At 35.5% G+C, this 22,529-nt stretch overlaps 1 protein-coding gene across 1 annotated transcript in view; it reads left to right on the top strand.

Moving 5' to 3' along the window:
- The first annotated feature begins 7,781 nt into the window (after positions 1 to 7,781).
- LOC127846117 (glycosylphosphatidylinositol anchor attachment 1 protein-like) overlaps positions 7,782 to 22,529 on the top strand; it is a 43,337-nt gene continuing 28,589 nt past the window's right edge. Inside the window, exons 1-2 of the mRNA XM_052377293.1 lie at positions 7,782 to 7,885; positions 16,810 to 16,986. Of these exons, the coding sequence (XP_052233253.1) occupies positions 16,815 to 16,986 (172 nt within the window). The 5' untranslated portion in view covers positions 7,782 to 7,885; positions 16,810 to 16,814. The remainder of the gene's footprint in view (positions 7,886 to 16,809; positions 16,987 to 22,529) is intronic.

The raw sequence follows: 22,529 nt of genomic DNA, 5'->3' as shown, positions 1-22,529 counted from the left end.
GAATGTATAAACTTTAACACGTGAAACTTCGATTATTTCTTTTTTGATGCAGTTTTGCGGAAATGGGCCTTCAAACTCTTCAATTGTTGTGGTGCTGGTGAAAAGTCTTATTGGATTCACGTTGGACTTTAAAATTGAAATGAATTATTAAAATCAACTGTGATTTGGACAGGTAGTTTTCAGTGGGATATATTAATAGCAACCATCAATCAGAGACAACAGGATGAAATTGAGCTGTTGGAAGCAGTCAACTGGGGAGTGTTTTATTGCGGTTGGAACTATGGAAATTGTACCGCGCTTCATCGTGATAATTGCCGTTATAATTGCCATGATAATTGCCAATTTTTGGAATAACTGTTGGTCAAAGTTATGTATTAAGCACAGGGTCAGCTGCTAGCTGTTTAGTGGAACCTGAGGAAAAGTTCAGACTGGCTTCAAATCGGAATAACCATAGAAAGTTTAAGCTGAATCGATGTAAATATCTTTGAACAGCGTTTGAAACTATGCGTAAATATACAAGAAGAATAGAAGAAATAGATGGTGCATGTGACCTGTGGAAATTATGAGATGATTTTAAAACTTGAATATCAAATTGAAAATAATCACTTAAACTGTTACAATTTAAACAGAATGCCATGTGATCCAACAACATGGGATTGTTACAGCACTGAAACCGCACTGGAAAATGTGCCTCTTAAAGTCTGCAGTGTTTGTTTAAAATATCGTTTAACATGGTCAGAGTTTGTTATTTAAATGTGATAATCTGTACACTCGAAACACTAATCTTTCCAGTAGTGATCAGACGAAGTTCTCATGCTTCGAATTCACTTTTACTTATTTTGAAAACATGATGTTTTCAGTTGCATAATGAGTGGGAAATGTGAAGACGGACTTTCACAGGTACACTGGTAAAGTGGATTGTCTGAGGAAGCGAGATATGAATTTGGATAATGGTCAAGAAGTATCTCCAAAAGGGGTGGGAGAGGGGACGGCACTAGAACTACGATCTAGCATATCATTTTTCCAAGAATGATTACGACATAACTGTCAATGCTAATGACCAGCTCAAGTCCTCGCTTTTTGTTAATCATTCTCCGTGAGGTGTTACAATGTTGCAATTACCCAGACGGACATGGGTTGCGCCATTCACTTGATTGTGGATGGACCTATGTTGTAATGTATTGACCCAGACGTACATGGGTTGTCATCCACTAGATGGAAGAAGGCCTTTAACCATCCAGGGATATTTTTTTACCAGTGAACCACCTGCAGTTTGCAATTCATGGCTTAGTTTGAATATCCTTTAGTTGATGTATAGTTTAGAAGATATCCGTATAATGTGTTGCCTATACAGGATCACATGGTTTTACCTGGATTATTAATGAACGATGTTTTAAAGATCGTGTTATAATTTTAATTTGTCAAGCATCTTAGTTCACAGAATGTGCTTCAAATGAAACTATTCTTTTACTGGTTTCCACAGAAATGATTAGTCGAAACAACACAAATCACACCACCATCAACTTTTACATTAAGAATGGGACTTCGAAATAGAAGACAGACTGATTTTTTCAGAGCAAAATGATGGAAGACTGGAACCTCTTTATGTTGATGGCAACATATTTCAGACAATAGAATGTTTATTTAACTTGCCTGGCAAAACAACCATTCTTCGATACTGCTTGAATCATAAACACACTGTCAGTACTAATGCCTTAACTGTTTATCTCAGAATGCAGAAAATTTCCAGAAATTTAACAGTAATGACCATTAGATCCATATCAACTGTCTCTGCAATCAAATTTATGTTCGTTCTTTGATCATGTTAATAACCAAATCTTATCAATTAACTATGATTGACAGAAATGACCATAAAATTCATGTCAACTGTCTCTGCAATCAAATTTATGTTCATACTTTGACCACGCTGTTCAGCCAAATCTCATCAATGAACTCTTGTCCTAGGGAAGGATATTTTTCCCTATCAACATCTGCTTATAGCTTTGTTAGTTCTAGACATCTTTTTAAAGTCACACTCACTTAAACACCTAATTAAGCCAGTAATAGTGCCACTATAAAGAGTCAGTGCACATTTGTGAAACCATTTCTAAAGTTGAGCTTGGATTGTTAACATCAGAAATACAATGATAAAATGTGGACTTTATTTGTGAAAATACATGTATTGTGAAATTCGTTTTTTTTACATGTCTGAATATATTAAAAACGTGATGAATAAAATCAAGTTTGTTCTAATTAGGTGAATGTTTTGTTTTACTGTGTGAAGAAATGTATTCTGTTGCTCGAATAAACTTCTGAGACAATTGTTCATTGGTCATATTGTGTGAAAAGTGTTAACTGGATTTTAGTTGCAGTGTTCATTAGATTCCTGGTTTTGGGTGTTGTGTTGCCATTCCTAGATTTATGTGTTGTGCAATTAAACATTGTGTTTTCCAGTTCTGGATTTATTAAGTGTCATCATCAAAATTAAGGTTTTTCTAATAAGATGAATGTGTGGATTACTGTGTTAAGGTTATGAATTCTGCTACAGGATTTAAATTTATGAAAAAACCATGTTGATGTTTGGGGATATAAGTGTTTATTCAAATCTGTGAAAAGTCTTCAATTGATTTCAGTTGCAGTGTTAATCAGTTTTCTGGTTTTGAGTTCCCGGCTTACCAATCCTGGATTAATGTGTATGTTCAAGCGTCTGCATTTGTGTATTTTCTTGTTGATTACTTCCAAATCCTGGATTATGTGCCTTACCGTTCTTGCCATCTGTGAGATTTCTAATGTTTTAAAGTATCTGCATTTGTGTATATTCTAGCGGATTACAGTGTATTTCAAATCATGGAATTATGTGCCTTACCATCAACAGATTTACCTGTTCTTGCCATCCGTGAAATTTCTTGTGTTAAAGTGTCTGCATATGTGTATTTTCGTATAACTTTTAGGTTATATGATGTTCTCCAACTTCCTGGTCGTGCGTGGCGCGAGGACGACTAGATGGCCTTGGCGTGCGTGGGGTGAGGACAACTAAATGGCTAGTCGTGCGTGGCCCGAGGACGACTAGATGGCTTGGTCCTGCGTGGTGCGAGGACGACTAGATGGCTTGGTCGTGCGTGGCGCAAGGACGACTAGATGGCTTGGTTGTGAGTGGCCCGAGGACGACTTTATGGCTTGGTCGTGCCTGGCGCGAGGACGACTTTCAGGCTAGGTCCTTGGTAGTACGTTTTGGTCGGAGGCTGGATGCTGGGACCAAAGACTTTTGTGAGAAAAGGCTGTTGAGTGACTGGGAACTAAAGAGAACTTTATTGATGCTGTGGGTTGTGTGTGTTGCTTTTTTAATAATGGTGAATATTGTATTGGGATAAATATTAACAGTATTTGTTTAGGGACTGTTTAGAATGCAGTTTAGTAATATAAGAAAATGCGTGTAACATAGATAATATTGACAAATTTGACAAATAGTCAACGAGATTGTGGTGTATTGTCGCATCGATGATCCCAACTTAATGCAACTTAAAACTTTAATACATCGTTTAAGTTTACGATTTTGATTTGAATTATGCTGTATTTTCTCTCGCATGGCTTTTGATCAATTTTGGCATTTGTCCCGCTTTAAATATATTCGATTGATTAAACAAATGTTCATACTAATAATGCGTATGAAATTTCATGATTGATACATTTAGTGGTGGGTGCCAACTTATCGACCTTTGCAGGACATCCCTGTATCGAATGGAATGTTTCGTTCTTGTATTTAACAGTGTACGTGAATAACTGTGGTCATGCGGAGGACTTTGTAGATATATGCGGGATCATCTCTCCAGAGATCTACGCGGGTTTGATTGTTCACTCCAAACTTCTGATAGCTTCTAAGTCGCACGATTGTGGGCATTATACACTCTGTTGCTTCCTAGCCACCATCAATATGATGAGGATATTTTAAAACAGCTTACAGCTCATTGAAACAACTAAACAAATTGAATGTACATACATTACAATGACAACTTGTTTTAAACAGATTTACTTAAAATCGACTTATTGATAGATGTAAAAGTTAAATTAGTGTGTTTTACGGACAAAGCAATCACTGGAATTGAAAAGAAGATTGTGTGTGTAACAGCAATGGCAACCAATACAGAGTTTATTACATTTCACGAATACAACAGAATCTGTTCTAATCTAGGATTATTCACATATCCGTACAGAAATAATGCTGCATTTTTTTATCTGAGTTGAAATCTACAATTAGATTTGCCATTTGCTTTAATTAATTGCTGTTCATTCAGCGGGATTGATGGATGTAAATATGGGACTAATAAAAATGAAATAAAGATAGAATGCCATTTTATTATTAGCATGTCCTTTATACCGGAGAGCAGCGATATACATTTCTGTGATAACGTCTTTCTCAATTGGGGTAAATATATAGATCACGACATAATCTATTGCCATGGAAACGAATTCCAAAATAACATTGTCGTCTTCAAATCCAGGAGTTTTTCCAACAACCTAGTTACTATATTCGAGTATTTTTTGTTTCATGCAATAAATGGTAATTACTTAATAATTCTATGTTGGATAAAATTAATATTTTTTTCTATTTTCAACGAATCTATTAATACATTATTATTTTTTCAATTCGATGCAAGTCTACCAATAAGCTATTTACAATATCTACCGCTTTATTACACTAGTATATACAAAGAACTCAAAGCTTGGTTAAATGACGATCATCAACGAAAGATCGGAAATTATTAACAAAAATAGTGATTGCCCTGCAATATTTTTCCTTTATAAATCATTGCGTATACATGTGTGTCATGTTACATTTTAACATCATCAAATAACTTGCTCATGTTTTTAGTTGTTCGCTTGCGAATAACTAATGTCTACCAAAAATTTCAAGCCAGTTCGCTGTTAACTACTCTTAGCCGGCGTAAATGCTGACTTTGAAATTAAGTTTGAAATATACGTTTCTAAATAATTAAATTGAAAACAAAGGTTTAACTATTGTGTTTTTTTTCAATTGTTAGTCGCATATTCACCACATGAAATGTATGTTATAATAGCGAAACCATACATAAGTATAAGTAGATAAAAATTATACTTTGGGAGTGAACAGCATAATGTGTTCGCACACGGCTTATTATTGGTTCATTTCTTCATCATCGAAATATATCGTATGTTAATATTTGATTAAGATGCAGTTTTCTTTCCAAACATTTAAATCACACTTTCATAGCCGCGTCATGCGAAAATAGGTCTAATGGTTTTTAATTTTAACCTGCATTCGCACATAGAAACAAAGGGTCAACTAGGTGCTACGTTTCCTTTGCTGACTTCGGTTAAAAGTCAATTTTTAACATAATTGCAATCATAAGGCCCCGGCTTCTGGATATGTAAAGTTTCATTGGTTTGTAATTAATAGAAGTTTACAAAGGCTTGCGAATAGTACGTCTCGCGGAAGTGTATATTCTTGTTCAATAAAAGTCATAGTCGCATCGTATTTGTGTCATTCATAATCTAAGGCTAGAAATAGATGCTGATAAACAAGTATAGTTGGATTTTGTGTAACCTCGTTCATAGTGTATGCTACTACAGTGGGGTTAAATTTGATATGTCTGGGAAACATTCTTTTGTTCTCAACAGATAGCGGCGATCTTTTGTACTCACGGGTGCTAATAAAGTAATAGTAGAAAGTTAAGTCTATTTACCTTCACAGTTCTCAATTAATAAAACGATGAACATGAGTTCACAAATTACTTTTTGTATAGTATAGACAACAACAAAAATGCTTTATAATCGCTAAAACCGAATATAAAAACAACTAAATATAACAATAAATATTTTTTAAAAAGGTAGTCGGCGCAAATGCTGACTTTGAAATAAAGTTTGCAATCGTTTCTAAATAATAAAATTGAAAACAAAAGTTTAATTATTGTGTTTGTTAACTTGTTTGTCGCATATTCACCGCATGGAATGTGTGTTATCATTGTCAAACCACACATAAGTGTAAGTAGATAAATGCATACTACGGGAGTACTACACATTAGTGTAAGTAGATAAAAATTATACTACGGTAGTGCACATCATATGTGTCCCCACATGCCTTATTATGAGTGTATTTCTTTAGTATCGAAATATATCGTATGTTAATATTTGATTTACACGCAGTTTTCGTTCGACACATTTAAATCACACGTTCATAGCCGCGTCATGCGAACATGGGTCTTATGCGTTTTGGCCAGCGTATCTTAAACCCAACATGTGCATTTGCGCAGTGTTGCCGAAGGCGATGCTGTTAAGAAAATCACTTAATGCGATATGGTCTCATTGTGTATCTCCTGACCATATTGAGAGATGCGCAGGCTGAGTGGGATATACATATCATTGGCGCATATGGAATAAGAACCTTTTTCGCATGACGTGGGCCATTAAAAATCTCATTGTGAATTGTTAATGGCACATTTTAGCACAATGCTTTTCTATACAAAATTGAATTCACAGTAGCAAACTTGTAACAAGGGCAGCCTATCCAGGTGCTTAGAAAGATTTCCAGACGTGCTGGCCAAGTACAGCAAACATTTTTGGGTGAATAATTTAACGATATCCCTCTTATCGTGACCCTATATTATTTGTTTGTTTTCTTATCTTGACAGCAAAACTGTGTTTATCGATAGTTAATAATATATTCCCCGGACGATTTAGTGAACGAGTACTGACCCTGAATTTCTGCGAGATGGGTTCTAACGCGTAATTGTATCTGGGCCGCAGTTTGTGTCGTTTTAACATACAGAGAGTAGTCCGGAATTCCTTACACTGAATAGTGAGACATCCTTTGCACTAAGCACAGAATCAGTGATGTAGCCAAAGTTCAGAGGTTTAATCTCGAATCAGCCTATGACATAGTCGAATATATTCATGCGTGTCTGCTGGCGTTATGTAAAGGTCATTTAAGGTGAAAAGCTGGGTAAAACAGCTATGCCGAAAAAGCGCATTAATCGTTGCTCTATACCCATGTTTAGGTCAGAGTTGTTGACACTTGTGAACTGCTAGGGTAACTAGAAATGCATAAACAACACGGTTCGTGTCAAAAGGGATGACTTTATGACTATCTTATTCGTGAGTAAAAAGTATTGCTCGCAGATTTATTTGTTTTTTATTTTCATCCATTATCTTATTGCATATTTTGAATTTGTATATGGTGTCAAAAATCAAAAGTTTTGTACAGGGAATTTCCATCATGAAATTATTTTCTTAGTATGATAGGTATTCGATATTCAAACAATATTCATTTAATATGATGGTGTTTGGAAATTGTCTTTATATTCAGTTCTCAGTACCATTTTCATCATACTTTATATGCTTTCTGAACGTCAAAAAGGACCATGTTGTTGTTATTTTGTCTAAGTTATCTCTATAAAATAAATAGGATGATAAAAAGAGCACACAAATCGCGACCCATGCGTTAAGACACACTCTTTATAAGTTTAAATGGATTGTGTTGATTTCAAACTTGCGATTAATTTTGAAAATTGAGTTGTTAATTAAATTATGCAATAGAGAACAACTTTAGTGCCTTCAGCTCTTTGATTTGTAAATGTAAACAGATAGTATTTTCAACAAAACCAAATTTGCGCAGAGGTTCATTTTAATATTTTTTTAAAATTTCTGCAGCAATTCGTGAAAAAAAATAAAAACACAACTTCAACAGCAACTAGTTATCTTATGAGAAGTCTGCTTATATCATTACTTTAGGAACAAATGGTATCGTTTCCAATTAAACATCCGGGTGTTTGAATGGATCCGTGAATTACACTATACCTGGCTAAGGGAAACAACTTCGTTGGGAACAAGATACAAGAAATACTAAATTTGTGTATGCAAATTACGGTTTATCATACAATATAAACCACGTTATGTATTTTGAACGTAATTTGTTTGTTTTACCTAGCAAATGACATGTTGTCGGATTCTTTTCGCTTAATAATGTTCAGCTATATGTGCAGTTCAGTGTTTCGGATGCACATGATTCGGACACGTTTGATTTCCCCAATATTGGCAATAATCATTATTGTATTGGTTAGCAGAGCGATCTCATGTATCAATAAATTAGCGTTAACTTCTTAACGTTCGTACTCCTCCATTGGATCTTGTTCTCTAGCTTTTGAATTGAAACATGAAAATATCACCATAAAATTAGAATTACATACACTATTCTCCTAGTTCTGGCTACCATAACTTTAAATGTCGCTTGTTATGATTTTTGACTGGCGCGACTTTATGGTTATGGACCAATCGCATTAGGAAAGTCAACCAGAAATTCCCGAAAAGTTGACAGTTAACAAAGACCGGTCCAAAACAGCTTTTATTTGCAGTTATTGGCCCAAATCAACCACTTGATCGGAAAGATTAACATTTTTCACATTTAACTGATATATTCTTTCACAAAATACTATCTTAAACATTTAAAATTTATCTATTCTGCTCTTACATATCGAGAAAAACAGCGATGTGACAGACTTTCTTGAAATGCAAATCTCCCGAGATTTCACGGTCATATGACATTATTTCTATTTTTAGTAACATACCATGTGCTCAAGTGTTTTCAAATTCAGAATGACATTTCCCAGTATTTTAGATTATTCTGGGTTGTTTTGTAAACAAATTGTAGTGTTAATACAAACTCAAAGTAAATGTTATTTAAAACTACCTGATTCACACTGAAATCAGTCTTATAATCCACCATGCGTAAGTTGTTAATCACAAATAATAGATTTCAGAAAACGAAAGTAATGTTTACAATTTCAGCAAAAAATTTCAAGGTCGATCCGAAAGTATCCAAATGAAAACTTGTCATGTGACAAAGCGACAATGGCGTCAAAATTGTGAATTTCAGACTGATGAGAGTTATTTTCATCTATTGTAAGATGCATTTGAAATATTTGAACCTTGAAATATTCCCAGATGCAGTAATTTATATTCATTCACTAATATATGTAGAAATGTATCCAAGAAAATGAGCTTTCTTTGATTTATAGCGTGACATAAATATGTTACGACTCTGGTTGACTTTCGATACGGGGTTCGCTTCAGCGTACAGGTCTGTTAATACCTAGGTTGGCGCTAAGGAAAAAAACTTAGTCGCCAAATCTAGGGGGGTCCGGATGCATGCCCCCCCTGAAAACTTTTGGATCCTAGATAGTCTGTGGTGCGTTTTGGGGCTATTTCCTGAGCAAAATTAAGACTAATTTTGTCTGAAATAGCCCTTTTTTGCTTGACAATTTTTCTTTTCTGATGAGCCACTTGCTGATGTTTTGCAGCCGATTTTTTTGTTTTCATAGATTTCGGTGGCGTAGTGATAATTATACATTAACACCTTTAAACAGTTTTCAGTATGTAGTATTTAGGTTTGAAACCACTAAAACAGCCCGCCCGTCTCGGTAGTAATTATACGACATTTTATGAAATCCAAACTTTATTTTTTTTGTTTTGTTTTTTTGTTATTGAAGAAATGCGTGAGAAATTACTTAGTAGGCATGAGACTGTCATTGCATGTCAAATACAGTGAGACTCACAGCGAAGCCGTGAGACTTGATAGGTAGACGTTTTTGATTCTGCATTCACGTCTGCACTATTTTAGACGTCCTCCTATCGCGAACCTAACATTTGGTCATTTCCTGAGTTTACATTATTCTGTCCGCTCTCTAAATCGGTCTTTCAAGTCGCATAGCAACCCTAAAGGGAAGTTACTCTTATCTACTTTTTTAGCCAATCAAAATCTTTGTTTCTTGGGAAATTAGTTTATAGTGGCTATATAATGTCAATGCCATAATTCCGCCCATCTGATTAAATGACAATTCTGAACTGGTTGATTCGATAACGTTGAATCGTAACATCTATAGAATAGGTCATTACACGGAACGCTTCAGTGATTCAGTTATCAAGTAAATCATCAAGAAACCCAAATGTTCTAAAAGGCTGGTCGCAGTGTAACGTGTGACCAATTAAGACATTAGCCATGTGGAATATCGACCTAGGCGGTCGTCATTATCCCCTTGGGCCTTTCTGGTAAGGGTGTTATCTGTGTAATCTTAGCGATGTTTCTGGCGATTTATACGGCCTGTAAACAGGCATTTAGAGTGTGCAATTTTAAAGCATAGGGTCTATTTTTCTCAATCGCCAATTACATGAAAATCTTATTTTGAATCGCCAGCCAGGAATTGTAATCGCCAATGGCGATTTCGGCGATCGGTAACGCTAACGTAGGTCAATACTATATAAACTGTACGCTGAAGTTTCTTTAGCTACTTTTCTCCATGCCTACTGATTCTCACATGTCTGAATTTTATGCTCTTTGGGTTGGACATTTGTATGCATTTAAGGTTGAAACTTGAATTATTTAATCATGAAGTGTAGGTGTGCAAGACACAAGGTTCTAGTGGATCTGGATAGGTATTTTGCAGAGTCTTTCAGTTTCAGTGTTGGTGCACTGGAGAAATGGACTGTATAAGAACAGTTGACCCGAAGCTGTCAACTGTCTGAGCACGTACTACACTATGTTTTAGTTTATTCTACTTTATTATTCTCTTTAGGAAGCATGAGTTTTAGTGTTGACAAGTTTTACACTGTAATGGCATTATTTATGGAGTATCTCTATTATCTGCCTAATTATCAATGAAAGTTCTTGGAAAAAAATGTTTGGTTTTATTGACTAAAGAAAGGAAGTCTTGGCTTGGCATGGCTGATACTAAATACAAGTCTCTCAACCACCTTATAGAAGGCTCAACCACCTTATAGAAGTTTAACCTGTGTGCCTTTCTTCTTTCATGGATTGGAGGAATCTTCATGCATTCAAACACTATTGTGATGCAGCCTGTTGTTCTGTTGATGAATCTCACTGCCGGTTTTTAAATGTCTTTTTTCATTCACAGTCATCCAAATTTTCCAGGGAGATGCAGAGCTCCAGATAAGGTTTTGTGAAATTCTTAAATTACTACCAGATTTTCAAAAAGAGTTCTTGACTCTGAAATTTTATTCTTAACGTTACTACTAAGTTTTGGAAAATAATTCTTATTTTTTCTAAATGACCTAAAAATAAATAATAATGGTTATTTTCATGAAAAAAAAATCTTTATAAACATACTACCATCTTTATTTAAACGAGTTCAACAGTGTCTTTTCAGTATTATACAATTTTATTTTTCCAATACCTTCATATGCCCAAACTGTGCTTAAATTGCATGCCTTAGATGAATTTTTACATATTCCACATTTAAAACGGATCTCCCCTTCAATCTTTTCAACGATTAGCCACGGGACTTGTCCCTTCCACTCTTTTTTTTTTTTTAGTTTGGACCCGTCGTGTCGCGTTTTTGTTTAGCTTTTCCGACTGTGTCGGCAACTGAACATACAACATCTTATAAGATCTTTTCTATAATGTCTTTCTAAACATTTAACTTCGGCTCACTTTGCGTACAATATGTTAAAAGCGTGTTTTTTGACGCTTTGCAGTTTTCTAGGACGTACTCTGGGCGCTGCCAATGTTTTTTGACAGATAGACTGTATACGCCACTTTTATTTTTAAAAACTGCGCTTTGTTAAACAAACCCGATAACCATTCTATATAAGCACCGCAAAGATCTTTAATACGCGAAAAGAACTCAATAAAAATCGATACAAACAGATGTAAAAATAATATTCATAACTTGATTTTGTAATTCTTAATGGTACGACAAGATTTTAAAATAAATACGTAACGGACTTGAAAATAATTCGGAATTACGAAAATACGACCCTTATCTGGAGTTCTGGAGATGTGCCCTTGAACATACCTTTTTTTATGCCAGAAGGATAAAATATTCTAAGTTTGTAGAGCAAACAACTTTCACATTTCCCAAGGGTTTTAATCAAAACTTTGAATATGTAACTACCATTTAGTGTATATGAACAAGACACAATTTCACATAGTCTCATTTCTTTGTATGAGGTATACAGTCGAAACTGACCTAATGGCCACCTGAATTTACCGGTCACCTGCAGACAACAGTCAGTCTGGAATCCCCCCGACGAAAAACACTCTATATTACACTTGAATTTAACGGCCAATTGACCATAACGGCCAACGGCCACTATATTCCACTCCGAAATTCATGTTTGACCTGAAATCAACGGTCACGCGTCAGTCGTCTCGAGTCGCGAAAATTGAAAACACAGCACATTATTTGTCCGTCTATTTTGCGTTTAAAGTGTCTGAAAGCGGTAATTGTCTATGATATTATTAAAGCGGCCCGCTGCGAGTAAACAAATAATAAGGTGTTGAGAAGGTTTCTTTTCCGGGGGTAATTGTGGGGGTATCTTCAAAAGAAAATATATCAGAGTTTATGACTTGTTGAAAGTAATTATCGCTAAATTAAATGACCGCTATTTCTTTGAATTAGAACGGTATAATTACACCGTACTATCGGTTTATGACACCGAATCCGCTTTTACGGACGTGACGTCAACGGAACGTGACAAGCTTTATTTACTGAATGAATGAGATGCATGAGTAAACAATTATACCAGCGTTGATAAAGTCATTGTTTAATTTAACAATATGAAATTAAATCAATCTAAAAGATATTATTCTCTATTATTCAATGTACACGCGTACGTTAATGCTGTTATTATGCTTTGTTAATGCAATGAGCATTTTTTTTACACTGTATGTAAACGACTGGGTGGGGTAACGACGTAGTAATACTACCAACTGACCAACCTTCTTAAAATTGTGATCCGAATTCAAAGGTCACCTGTGGACAACGGTCACTTTGATCATTTCCCTTGACTGACCGCTGAAATCAGGTTTGACTGTATTTTCTTGAACATTTTCATTTGCATGGCTGCGGAGCAGGGTTTTTTCTGTCAGGTTTTTGTCAAAGCTCTAGTCTTAAACTTTTCAGCCAGGCGACCTGCTTGAAAGATTCACTTGCTCAGAAACTTTACCTGACACTGGCAAGGGGTTGTCCTCTTAAAATATCCAGGAATCTGTATAAGTTTTTTTGGCTGATTTGATAGCCGTTATTGGGTGGTATTCCCAATATCAAAAAGTATGCTTTTTCCCAAAATTTAGTTCCAAAGTTCCCAAGTGACAGTTTGACTTTCAGATATTGGGAAATAGAGCTGTGCAGTAGGGAAATAAAGGTTGACATATTTATTTATGTATAGTACTTTCTGTAGAAATTGTGTTGTATATAACTTAAGTGTTGTTAATAATTATTCAGAAGTTATAAATCAAGCAATAATATTTTATACCAATTTAAAGTAAATTGACTCTTAATGTCCCAATATCATTTGTTTAGACCATATTTCCAAAATGGTAAGAAATAGTTGTTGCATGGTGATCACAGCAAAGCCATCTGCGCTAAAAACATCATCCATATAACTTAAAAGTTAGGAGTTTCTGTTTATGATTGAGGTTTGGGAGGGCAGGGCGCGGCGCCCTTCGATTTAGGCCTAGCTGGAGCACTGTGGGTAATACCCTTCAAAATAAGAATGAATTGAGTAATGGAAAAAGTGATTGGGTATCCAAAAGTATGATACCCGCTCATATAAAAAATAATTGGGTATTTGTACCAAAACAAACAAGTGAATTGGGTAATTGCAATAAAACATGAATTTAGTTTCTCAAAACTGTATCTAAAAGTCACTGTTATGTATTCAATTGCAGTATAGGTTGTTCCATCTTTCTGCTATCAGATTCAACAATGGAATTTCTCAACCCACTCATCGAATGTGTTTCTACTTGTTTTTGTTCCAATATGGGCCAGTACTTTCGTTTTGGAAACACAACACACCCCATCATAGGGGGCTGGAACGGTGTTTGGATAGTATAATATAGTGTATTTTGACCGAAAATGCCCAAAACCAAAATTAAAAATAATAATAGTAACACGGGTTTCAACTCATTTGTTTTATTTTGTGACAGCCATCAATCAGAGTCCAGTTGTATTGCAAAAAAATAATACAAATGAACCTTTGGCATTTAGACGTTGCTAAGACATAGCTCTATCAATAAACAATAACAACTTTTAGCATAAGGCACTGAAAATCTCATTTTGGAGAACTTAAACATATCTGATTGATGGCTGTCAGAAAATAATTTTTTTTAGTTGAAACCCTTGTTACTATTATTATATTTACAAATATTTTTTGGCATTTTCGGTCTAAACACACTTTACTATACTATCCCAACACCGTTTCAGCCCCCCTGTGCACCTCATCAACAAGTTCATCTAAAATACTACCGCAGATGTCCACGGAACAAAACATGGAGTTAATAATGTCATTAATTATGCCCTTTGCAATTGTCAATAAGATTTAGATTTATTTACCAAAACAAAGGAGTCTTTATGTTTTTAGCTCACCTGTCAAGAAGTGACATGGTGAGCTTATGTGACCGTGTGATGTCTGGCGTCTGTACGTGCGTATGTGCGTGCGTGCATGTGTCCGTCAACAATTTGTTTGTGTAGACAGTAGAGGTCACAGTTTTCACCCAATCTTTATGAAATTTGGTCAGAATTTTTATCTTGATAAAATCTGGGTTGGGATTGTATTTGGGTCATCTGGGGTCAAAAAACAAGTCACTAGGTAAAAACTAGGTCACATAATAGGTCAAATAATAGAAAAACCTTGTGTAGACAAAAGAGGTAGCAGTTTTTATCCAACCTTTATGAAAATTGGTCAGAATGTTTATCTTGATGAAATCTGGGTTGGGATTGTATTTGGGTCATCTTGGGTCAAAAACTTGGTCACTAGGTAAAAACTAGGTCAAATAATAGAAAAACCATGTGTAGACAGTAGAGGTCACAGTTTTCATCCAATCTTTATGAAATTTGGTCAGAATGTTTATCTTGATGAAATCTGGGTTGGGATTGTATTTGGGTCATATGGGGTCAAAAACTGGGTCACTAGGTCAAAACTAGGTCAAATAGTAGAAAAACATTGTATAGACAGTACAGGTCACAGTTTTCATCCAATCTTTATGAAATTTGGTCAGAATGTTTATCTTGATAAAATCTGGGTTGGGATTGTATTTGGGTCATTTGGGGGTCAAAAACTAGGTCACTAGGTAAAAAACTAGGTCAAATAGTAGAAAAACCTTGTGTAGACAATAGTGGTCGCAGTTTTCATCCAATCTTTATGAAATTTATTCAGAATGTTTATCTTGATAAAATCTGGGTTGGGATTGTATTTGGGTCATCTGAGGTAAAAAACTAGGTCACTAGGTCAAATAATAGAAAAATCGTCAACAATTTGTTTGTGTAGACAGTAGAGGTCACAGTTTTCATCCAATCTTTATGAAATTTGGTCAGAATGTTTATCTTGATAAAATCTGGGTTGGGATTGTATTTGGTTAGTCAGGTGAGCGATTCAGGGCCATAATGGTCCTCTTGTTTTGTATTTTTTGCGGAACTTTTCGTCTGCCTCGAGACGCCATTGTTGTTGTTGTTGTTGTGGTTGTAAGATTCCCCTGTTGACTTATCAGAGTACCCAAGGTGTAGATCTAGTAGTTCTGCCCTTGGTAGTTTGAGGTTGGCGGCCTCTGGTAGTGTCTGATGCTGTCGCACAGAATGAACGAATCCTCACAATCACAGAGGTATATAAGTACGCGATAAAAACATGCCTTTGTACATTATATCAAGTCTCCGGTAGTTAAAAAGTGTCCATCACCATAAAATGTAAAAGAAATCCGGTACACTGACTTAAAGTATAATACAGAACGACGTATTGGCACAATAAAATAGATATATGCAAAGTTTTTTCGTCTGGTGTGCCGCTATTAAGTACAGTCAATAGTAATAGACGATATTTGCTTAATAGCATTTTGTTTGACTCGCTTGTGTTATCATCTAAACTATTGGTTACCAGATAAAACAAGCGCTTGTTGATTAAGACTCGAGTCAAAACGGCCTTGTTGATTAAGTCAAAACGGCCAAAACAAAACGGGATTTTTCATTACGTATAGAAGGCGGTTCAAATTTGGTATCCGCGATTTGTTTTGCGTACCGGTACGCACAGATTTTTTAAAAATTGTGTATCCACCTATTTTTAATTACGTATTTACGCAAATACGCAGCTTATCTGTAGCTCTATTTGCATAAAATGTTGCATGTATTTAGTAGCCAACTTCTTCTACATTTCTATTCAATGTAGCTAAGCACATTTTGAGTGGTGAAAGGTCAAGGTCATCCTTCAAGGTCAAAGGTCAAAAATTAAAAACAAATAATTTTCGTTTCTCCAATCAATCTCTTACTTACTTATCCTGGAGCTGCACATTTTGAGTGGTTAAAGGTCAAGGTCAATCTTCAAGGTCAAAGGTCTAAATATAAAAAAACATAAATTTTCATAACTTTTTTAATATTGAACACAGCAACTTCATATTTGGTATGCATGTGTATCTCATGGAGCTGCACATTTTGAGTGGTGAAAGGTCAAGGTCATCCTTCAAGGTCAAAGGTTTAAAAAAAAAGCGGTTTATTAGGGGGCATTGTGTTTCTGACAAACACATCTCTTATTCAAATAGTTTTTTGTTTTTTTCAAATTGGTAATTCTGTTTACTTTTTTTAATGGGAAAATGGGTCAATTCAGCTGACCAGTACCGTAGATACTCCAGGAAAGGACCTGTTGTTGGTTGTGGTCATTAACTCATTTCCCACTGGTTTGCTTATGCTTGGGCACTTGTACTTTTAATGATGCTTTACATCAAGCCATTCATGATGATACATGTTACTCATTTTGTTGTTTTTTTTTCTCTTGCAGAGAAGATGGGCATTCTTTCAAATCCAAAATCAAGACAGTTGATAGTTGAGAAAGTATCTCGTTACAACAACATCCTGTCTGGAGCTTGCTATGTTGTTGGGGTCATTTGGTTTATGGCTTTGGCATACAAACCATTCAATGCTAAAACATATTTCTCAGAAAATGCTCTTCTGCCAGGTAATTTGTTTATGTTTATTTCACATAAATATGGTACTTTGTTATTCTACTGCTTTTTTATTCTTTATATTTTACCAGTATTCACTAGTGAATTTTTATAGCAAAAATGTGATCTTGTATGTGTGTTTGACATTTTATTTTGTAGAGATGGGAATTCATTTTTGGATGTTAGAAAAGTGGCCAAATATTCCAATCCAAACATTCAATGCACATGTTTAATTTTGAGAGATAATAATTCTACTCTGCGTTTTGTACTGTCACATTTTAGCTTTTAGCAGATTGCTATCATGTATTAGTAAATGTTTTGATAAATACCTGTCCTCACTTATTTCAATGGTGTTTTCATAATAACCATACAGCAGGTTATATGTGTCATGGGGTATTAAATTCTTGATCAGTTTTTAATACCATCAACATCATGGCTTTATTGAGAATTACCATAACGTTTACTCCCCAGTTACAATATGAGCCTCGTCCTGTGAAAAGGGGGCTTAATGCACATGCTTAAAGTGTCCGCATAGGCTAATCAAGGACGACACTTTCCGCTTTTATGATTTTTTTTGTTTAAAGAATGTCTCTTAATAACAAAAATCAAGTTAAGGCGTAAAATGTATTCCCTGATTAGCTTGTGCAGACTGCATGCTTGTATGAATCAATTGCTTTACATTTACAATGATTTTCAAACAATAAAAAAAGATACAAATTAGCTGGAAATTAACTTACTTTCAGAGCGGATATCATTATAAAACCTCAAAGTTCAATGAAAATGATCTACAATGCGTCAGAGTGGGCATAAATCAGCTGTAATAGTGAGCTTTTAAGTTTATAAATGAACTTCACACATGTCATATCTCGACATCTTTGTACAGCACCATGTCATATCATTTTTTCATCAACACGTTGTATGTAAAGTAAAAATTTTCCACCAATACGAACTTTTTTAAGAAACCCTGGCAGATATGTTACTCGGGGACATTGGTTAATATAATTGTCGGTGAAAAAACATTTTCACTGGCATACCTTGAAAGAAATTTGTAAATAAAGTGCTTATATGGGACAAATCCCTGCATCATCGATTTTAAATAGCCATATTTCAATAAATCCTGAATATTAATAACCAGGATTTTTCTAACATACATGGTAATACCTCTTTTGCATGCACCAAAATATATTTTGTTTCAAAAATGCCTTTAAACAATTATAGAACTTGATTTACTTACCCTACCGAAATTCTTTGAAATATATCAGCTACATCTCCTAGCATGTCCAACTTCTCATAGCATGTCGGGTTTCCGGGGGTTATGATATAAAACAGTCAATTGTGCAGAAGAAACTGTATTGGCATTATTGCAGGTTACATAGATTTGGAGTACAATGTATATCTTCATTTTTATGCCTCTCTTCGAAGAGGAAGGGGTATATTGTTTTCCTGGATGTCGGTTGGTCTGTCTGTCTGTTGGTAGACCAGTTTGTTTCCCATCAACTTTTCAATGAATTGACTGATTGGCTTGATACTTCACATAGGCATTGGCCTTGGAAGTACATGACCCCTATTGAAATTGGGGTCACTAGGTCAAGGTCACTATCACGCAAAGTGTGAAAATAGTTTCTGATCAATATCTTGTTAACAAATTGACCAATTGGCTTCATACTTCACATGCACATTGGCCTTGGACAGTAGACAGGGCCCTCAATCTATAAAAAATCGGCCGCATTCCCCCACCTGAAAAGTATACTTTGTTCCCCTTTTGGGGGAAAAATTCCCCCTGATTTTTTGTTTATTTTTTATTTATTTTTTTTTAAAGATGTGTCTCATGATTATAATATCACAATTCCATTTCAATTTAATCTTGTCAAACATACTAAATTATGGAAAAAAAATGAATATAGTGCAAACATGTACCAATGTAATAATGAGAGAGTAAGTAAAAAAATCCCCCTTAAAGCGAAACGCCGCACAAATTCCCCCTCATGAGGAAAACGATCCGCTTCCCCTAAAATGGATTGAGGGCCCTGGTATATGACCCTTATTGAAATTGGGGTCACTAGGTCAAAGGTCAAGGTCACTATCACACCAAGTGTGAAAATAGTTTCCGATCAATAACTGGTCAACCAGTTGACCGTATGGCTTGATACATCACAGGTGCATTGGCGTTTGACAGTAGAAGACCCCTATTGAAATTTGGGTCACTAGGTCAAAGTCACTATCAGACTAAGTTTGAAAATAGTTTCCAATCAATAACTGATCAACGAAATTGACGGATTGGCTTAATAATTCACATGTACATTGGCCTTAGACAGTAGATGACCCTTAGTGAAATTTGGGTCACTAGGTCAAAGGTCAAGGTCACCATTACACTAAGTGTGAAAATCATTTCTAATCAACTAATTTCTAACTCGTCAAGTAATTGACCGATTGGCTTAATACTTCACATAAGCATTGGCCTTGGACAGTAGATTACCCCTATTGAAATTGAGGTCACTAGCTAGGTCAAAGGTCAGGGTCACTGTTACACACTAAGTGTGAAATCGTTTCCAATCAATAACTTGTCAACTGATTCACAGATTGGCCTGATACTTCCCATGTGCATTTGCCTTGGACAGTAGATAACCCCTTTGAAATTGGGGTTAAAAGTCAAGGTCACTGTTACAAAATAATTGTGAACTCGTTTCAGATCAAAAACACGTCAACTGATTCACCGATTGGCTTGATACTTCTAATGTGCATTGGCCTTCGGCTTGGACAGTAGATGAACCCTATTGAAATTTGGGTCACTAGGTCAAAGGTCATGGTCACTGGCACAATAAGTGGGAAAAGGGTTTCTGATCAATAACTCATCAACTAATTGATCGATTGGCTTGATTCTTCCCATGCGCATTGGCCTTGGACAGTAGATGACCCCTACCAAAATTTTGGTCACTAGGTCAAAGGTCTAAGTGTTTGTCACAATAAGGGTGAAAATTGTTTTCAATCAATAACTCATCAACGAATCGACCGATCATCTTGATACTTCACATGCTCATTGGTCTTGGACAGTAGATGACCCCTTGGGGCCACTAGTTCAAACCCCTGTTTGTAGGGTTTTTCCCAGGACGGCACAAGGGCATGGCGCATTACTTTCAAAACGGGCATTTTAGCGCGCAGTTTAGACAAAATAAGGCAAAAACGTTCCGTGAATACCTAATTAGGGAGAAACATGTAATCTTATCAGAGGAATTTGTGGAAAAAACAAAATATATACAAGCACATTTAATGGTAATTGATGTATTTAACTTACTTTGATTTATTAATATATTTACCTTGCAATGTACATTTGAGTTCCATGCTATTTCAATACACTGTACAGCACGACAAACAAAATAAAGCAATATATGCATATGAATCTGATTATACACAGATGCACTAGTATATAAATGAAACCATGTTTGTCTTATCCCATTTTCTAACGATAATCTTGTCAGGTGTTTAAAATTGCGAGTAAACTGATCGCTTACAATATGCAAACACTCGTTTCCGTGACATACATCCACTGAGTAGATTACAAATAAATATGTTTTTGCTATCTAAAACATTTTTATGCATCGTTGTTTTCACAGACATTTCATTAATTCCTTCTAAATTTATGATCTCCGTCGTTAATTCCATCGTTTACGACGCTATTTGCCATTTTTACAGAGTCACAATTTAATTCTGTATGTCCGCCATCTTGTAAAAATAATGTAAGCGACAGGTGCGCATAGCAAAGTAAAATTGTAAAATACGTCCGCCGTATACGCGATTCACATTTTGTTTCGTTAGTGTGCGTCTTAGTAATTATTTCAATAATTAATTATCTTAAAGATGATTACAATAAAGAATTAATTTGTTTGCGTTTTAAAATGTAAATTTGCGTAAAAATATATGTTTTGATATAACTGAAATATGCATGAAATGCACAATTTCCACATCTAGTTTTTCATCAAAAGTTTCTGAAGTAACTGTCCACGCTCTATCGTGGAGGAGTACACGACAGATAAGTGCGCTTGGTATAACATAGCCTCTGACATTATCGATTTATATTGGCACGGGGTTATTCACGCATGACTAATTCACAACCACGGATTCTTCGCTGCTTTGGGGCCATAATCTGATAATTGTCGGCTTAGAAGTTTGGTCAAGGGGCAATTAAGACGTTATCAATAAGGGCGGAAAACAGCGGGTGCTCATGAAAGGGCAGGGCGGTGGCCTTTGGAAAGGGCAGCGTGGCGCTAAATGGCTTGTAAATAGGGCAGCGTGGCGCTACAAAAAAGGGCATGGCGCCGCGCCACGCTTTAACTGCCTGGGAAAAACACTAGTTTGGGGGGGGGGGGGCATATCTCTCCGACTGTGGAACTCTTGATATTGGTTTGTTCTTTAGGTGTTTAGGCTTTTAGCGGTAAAAAGTTTTCATTTGACGTGCAATACATGCTATAAATGTATTGACATGAATACCTGTCAGAATATATTTCCAGTCCTTTTTTAGAGAGCAAACTACATGAACATTTATATTAGAATGAGAATTCTGAATTTCACCTTTATACAAGCTTGGGTATGGCACACTTTTTAGCTCACCTATTTAAAAAAAAAAAAATTATGAGCTATTGTCATCACCTTGGCGCCGGCGTCCTGTTAAGTTTTGCGTTTAGGTCCACTTTTCTCATAAAGTATCAATGCTATTGCATTCAAACTTGGTACACTTACTCACTATCATGAGGGGACTGGACAGGCAAAGTTAGATAACTCTGGGCGTGGCATGCATTTTGACAGAATTATATGCCCTTTTTACACTTAAAAATTGAAATTTTTGGTTTAGTTTTGTGTTTAGGTCCATTTTATTCCTTAAGTATCAAAGCTATTGCTTTCATACTTGCAACACTTACTAACTAAACTATCATAAGGGACTGTGCAGGCAAAGTTATGTAACTCTGACTGGCATTTTGACAGAATTATTTGCCCTTTGTATACTTTTAAAATTGAAAATTTGGTTAAGTTTTCTGTTTAGGTCCACTTTATTCTTAGGTACCAAAGCTATTGCTTTCATACTTGCAACACTTACTAACTATCATAAGGGGACTGTGCAGGCAAAGTTATGCAACTCTGACTGGCATTTTGACAGAATTATGGGCCCTTCATGCTTAAAAAATATAAAATTTTGTTAAGTTTTGTGTTTTGGTCCACTTTACCCCTAAAGTATTATAGATATTGCTTTCATACTTGAAACACTCACAAACTATCATAAGGGGACAGTAAAAGACAAGTTGTATAACTCGGGTTGTCATTTTTCCGAAATTATGGCCCTTTTTAGACTTAGTAACTTTGAATATATGGTAAAATTTTGTGCTTAGATCTACTTTGCTTCTAAAGTATCAAGGCTATTGCTTTCAAACTTCAAATACTTTCATGCTATCATGAGGGTTCTGTACCTGGCAAGTTGAATTTTACCTTGACCTTTGAATGACCTTGACTCTCAAGGTCAAATTGTTTAATTTTGTGAAAATTGCCATAACTTCTTTATTATGCCCCC

The sequence above is a fragment of the Dreissena polymorpha genome, chromosome 9 (assembly GCF_020536995.1).
Source record: "Dreissena polymorpha isolate Duluth1 chromosome 9, UMN_Dpol_1.0, whole genome shotgun sequence".
Lineage (NCBI taxonomy): Eukaryota > Metazoa > Mollusca > Bivalvia > Myida > Dreissenidae > Dreissena > Dreissena polymorpha.
Note: the sequence above shows the minus strand (reverse complement) of the source record. Positions and strands in the feature narration are given on the sequence as shown.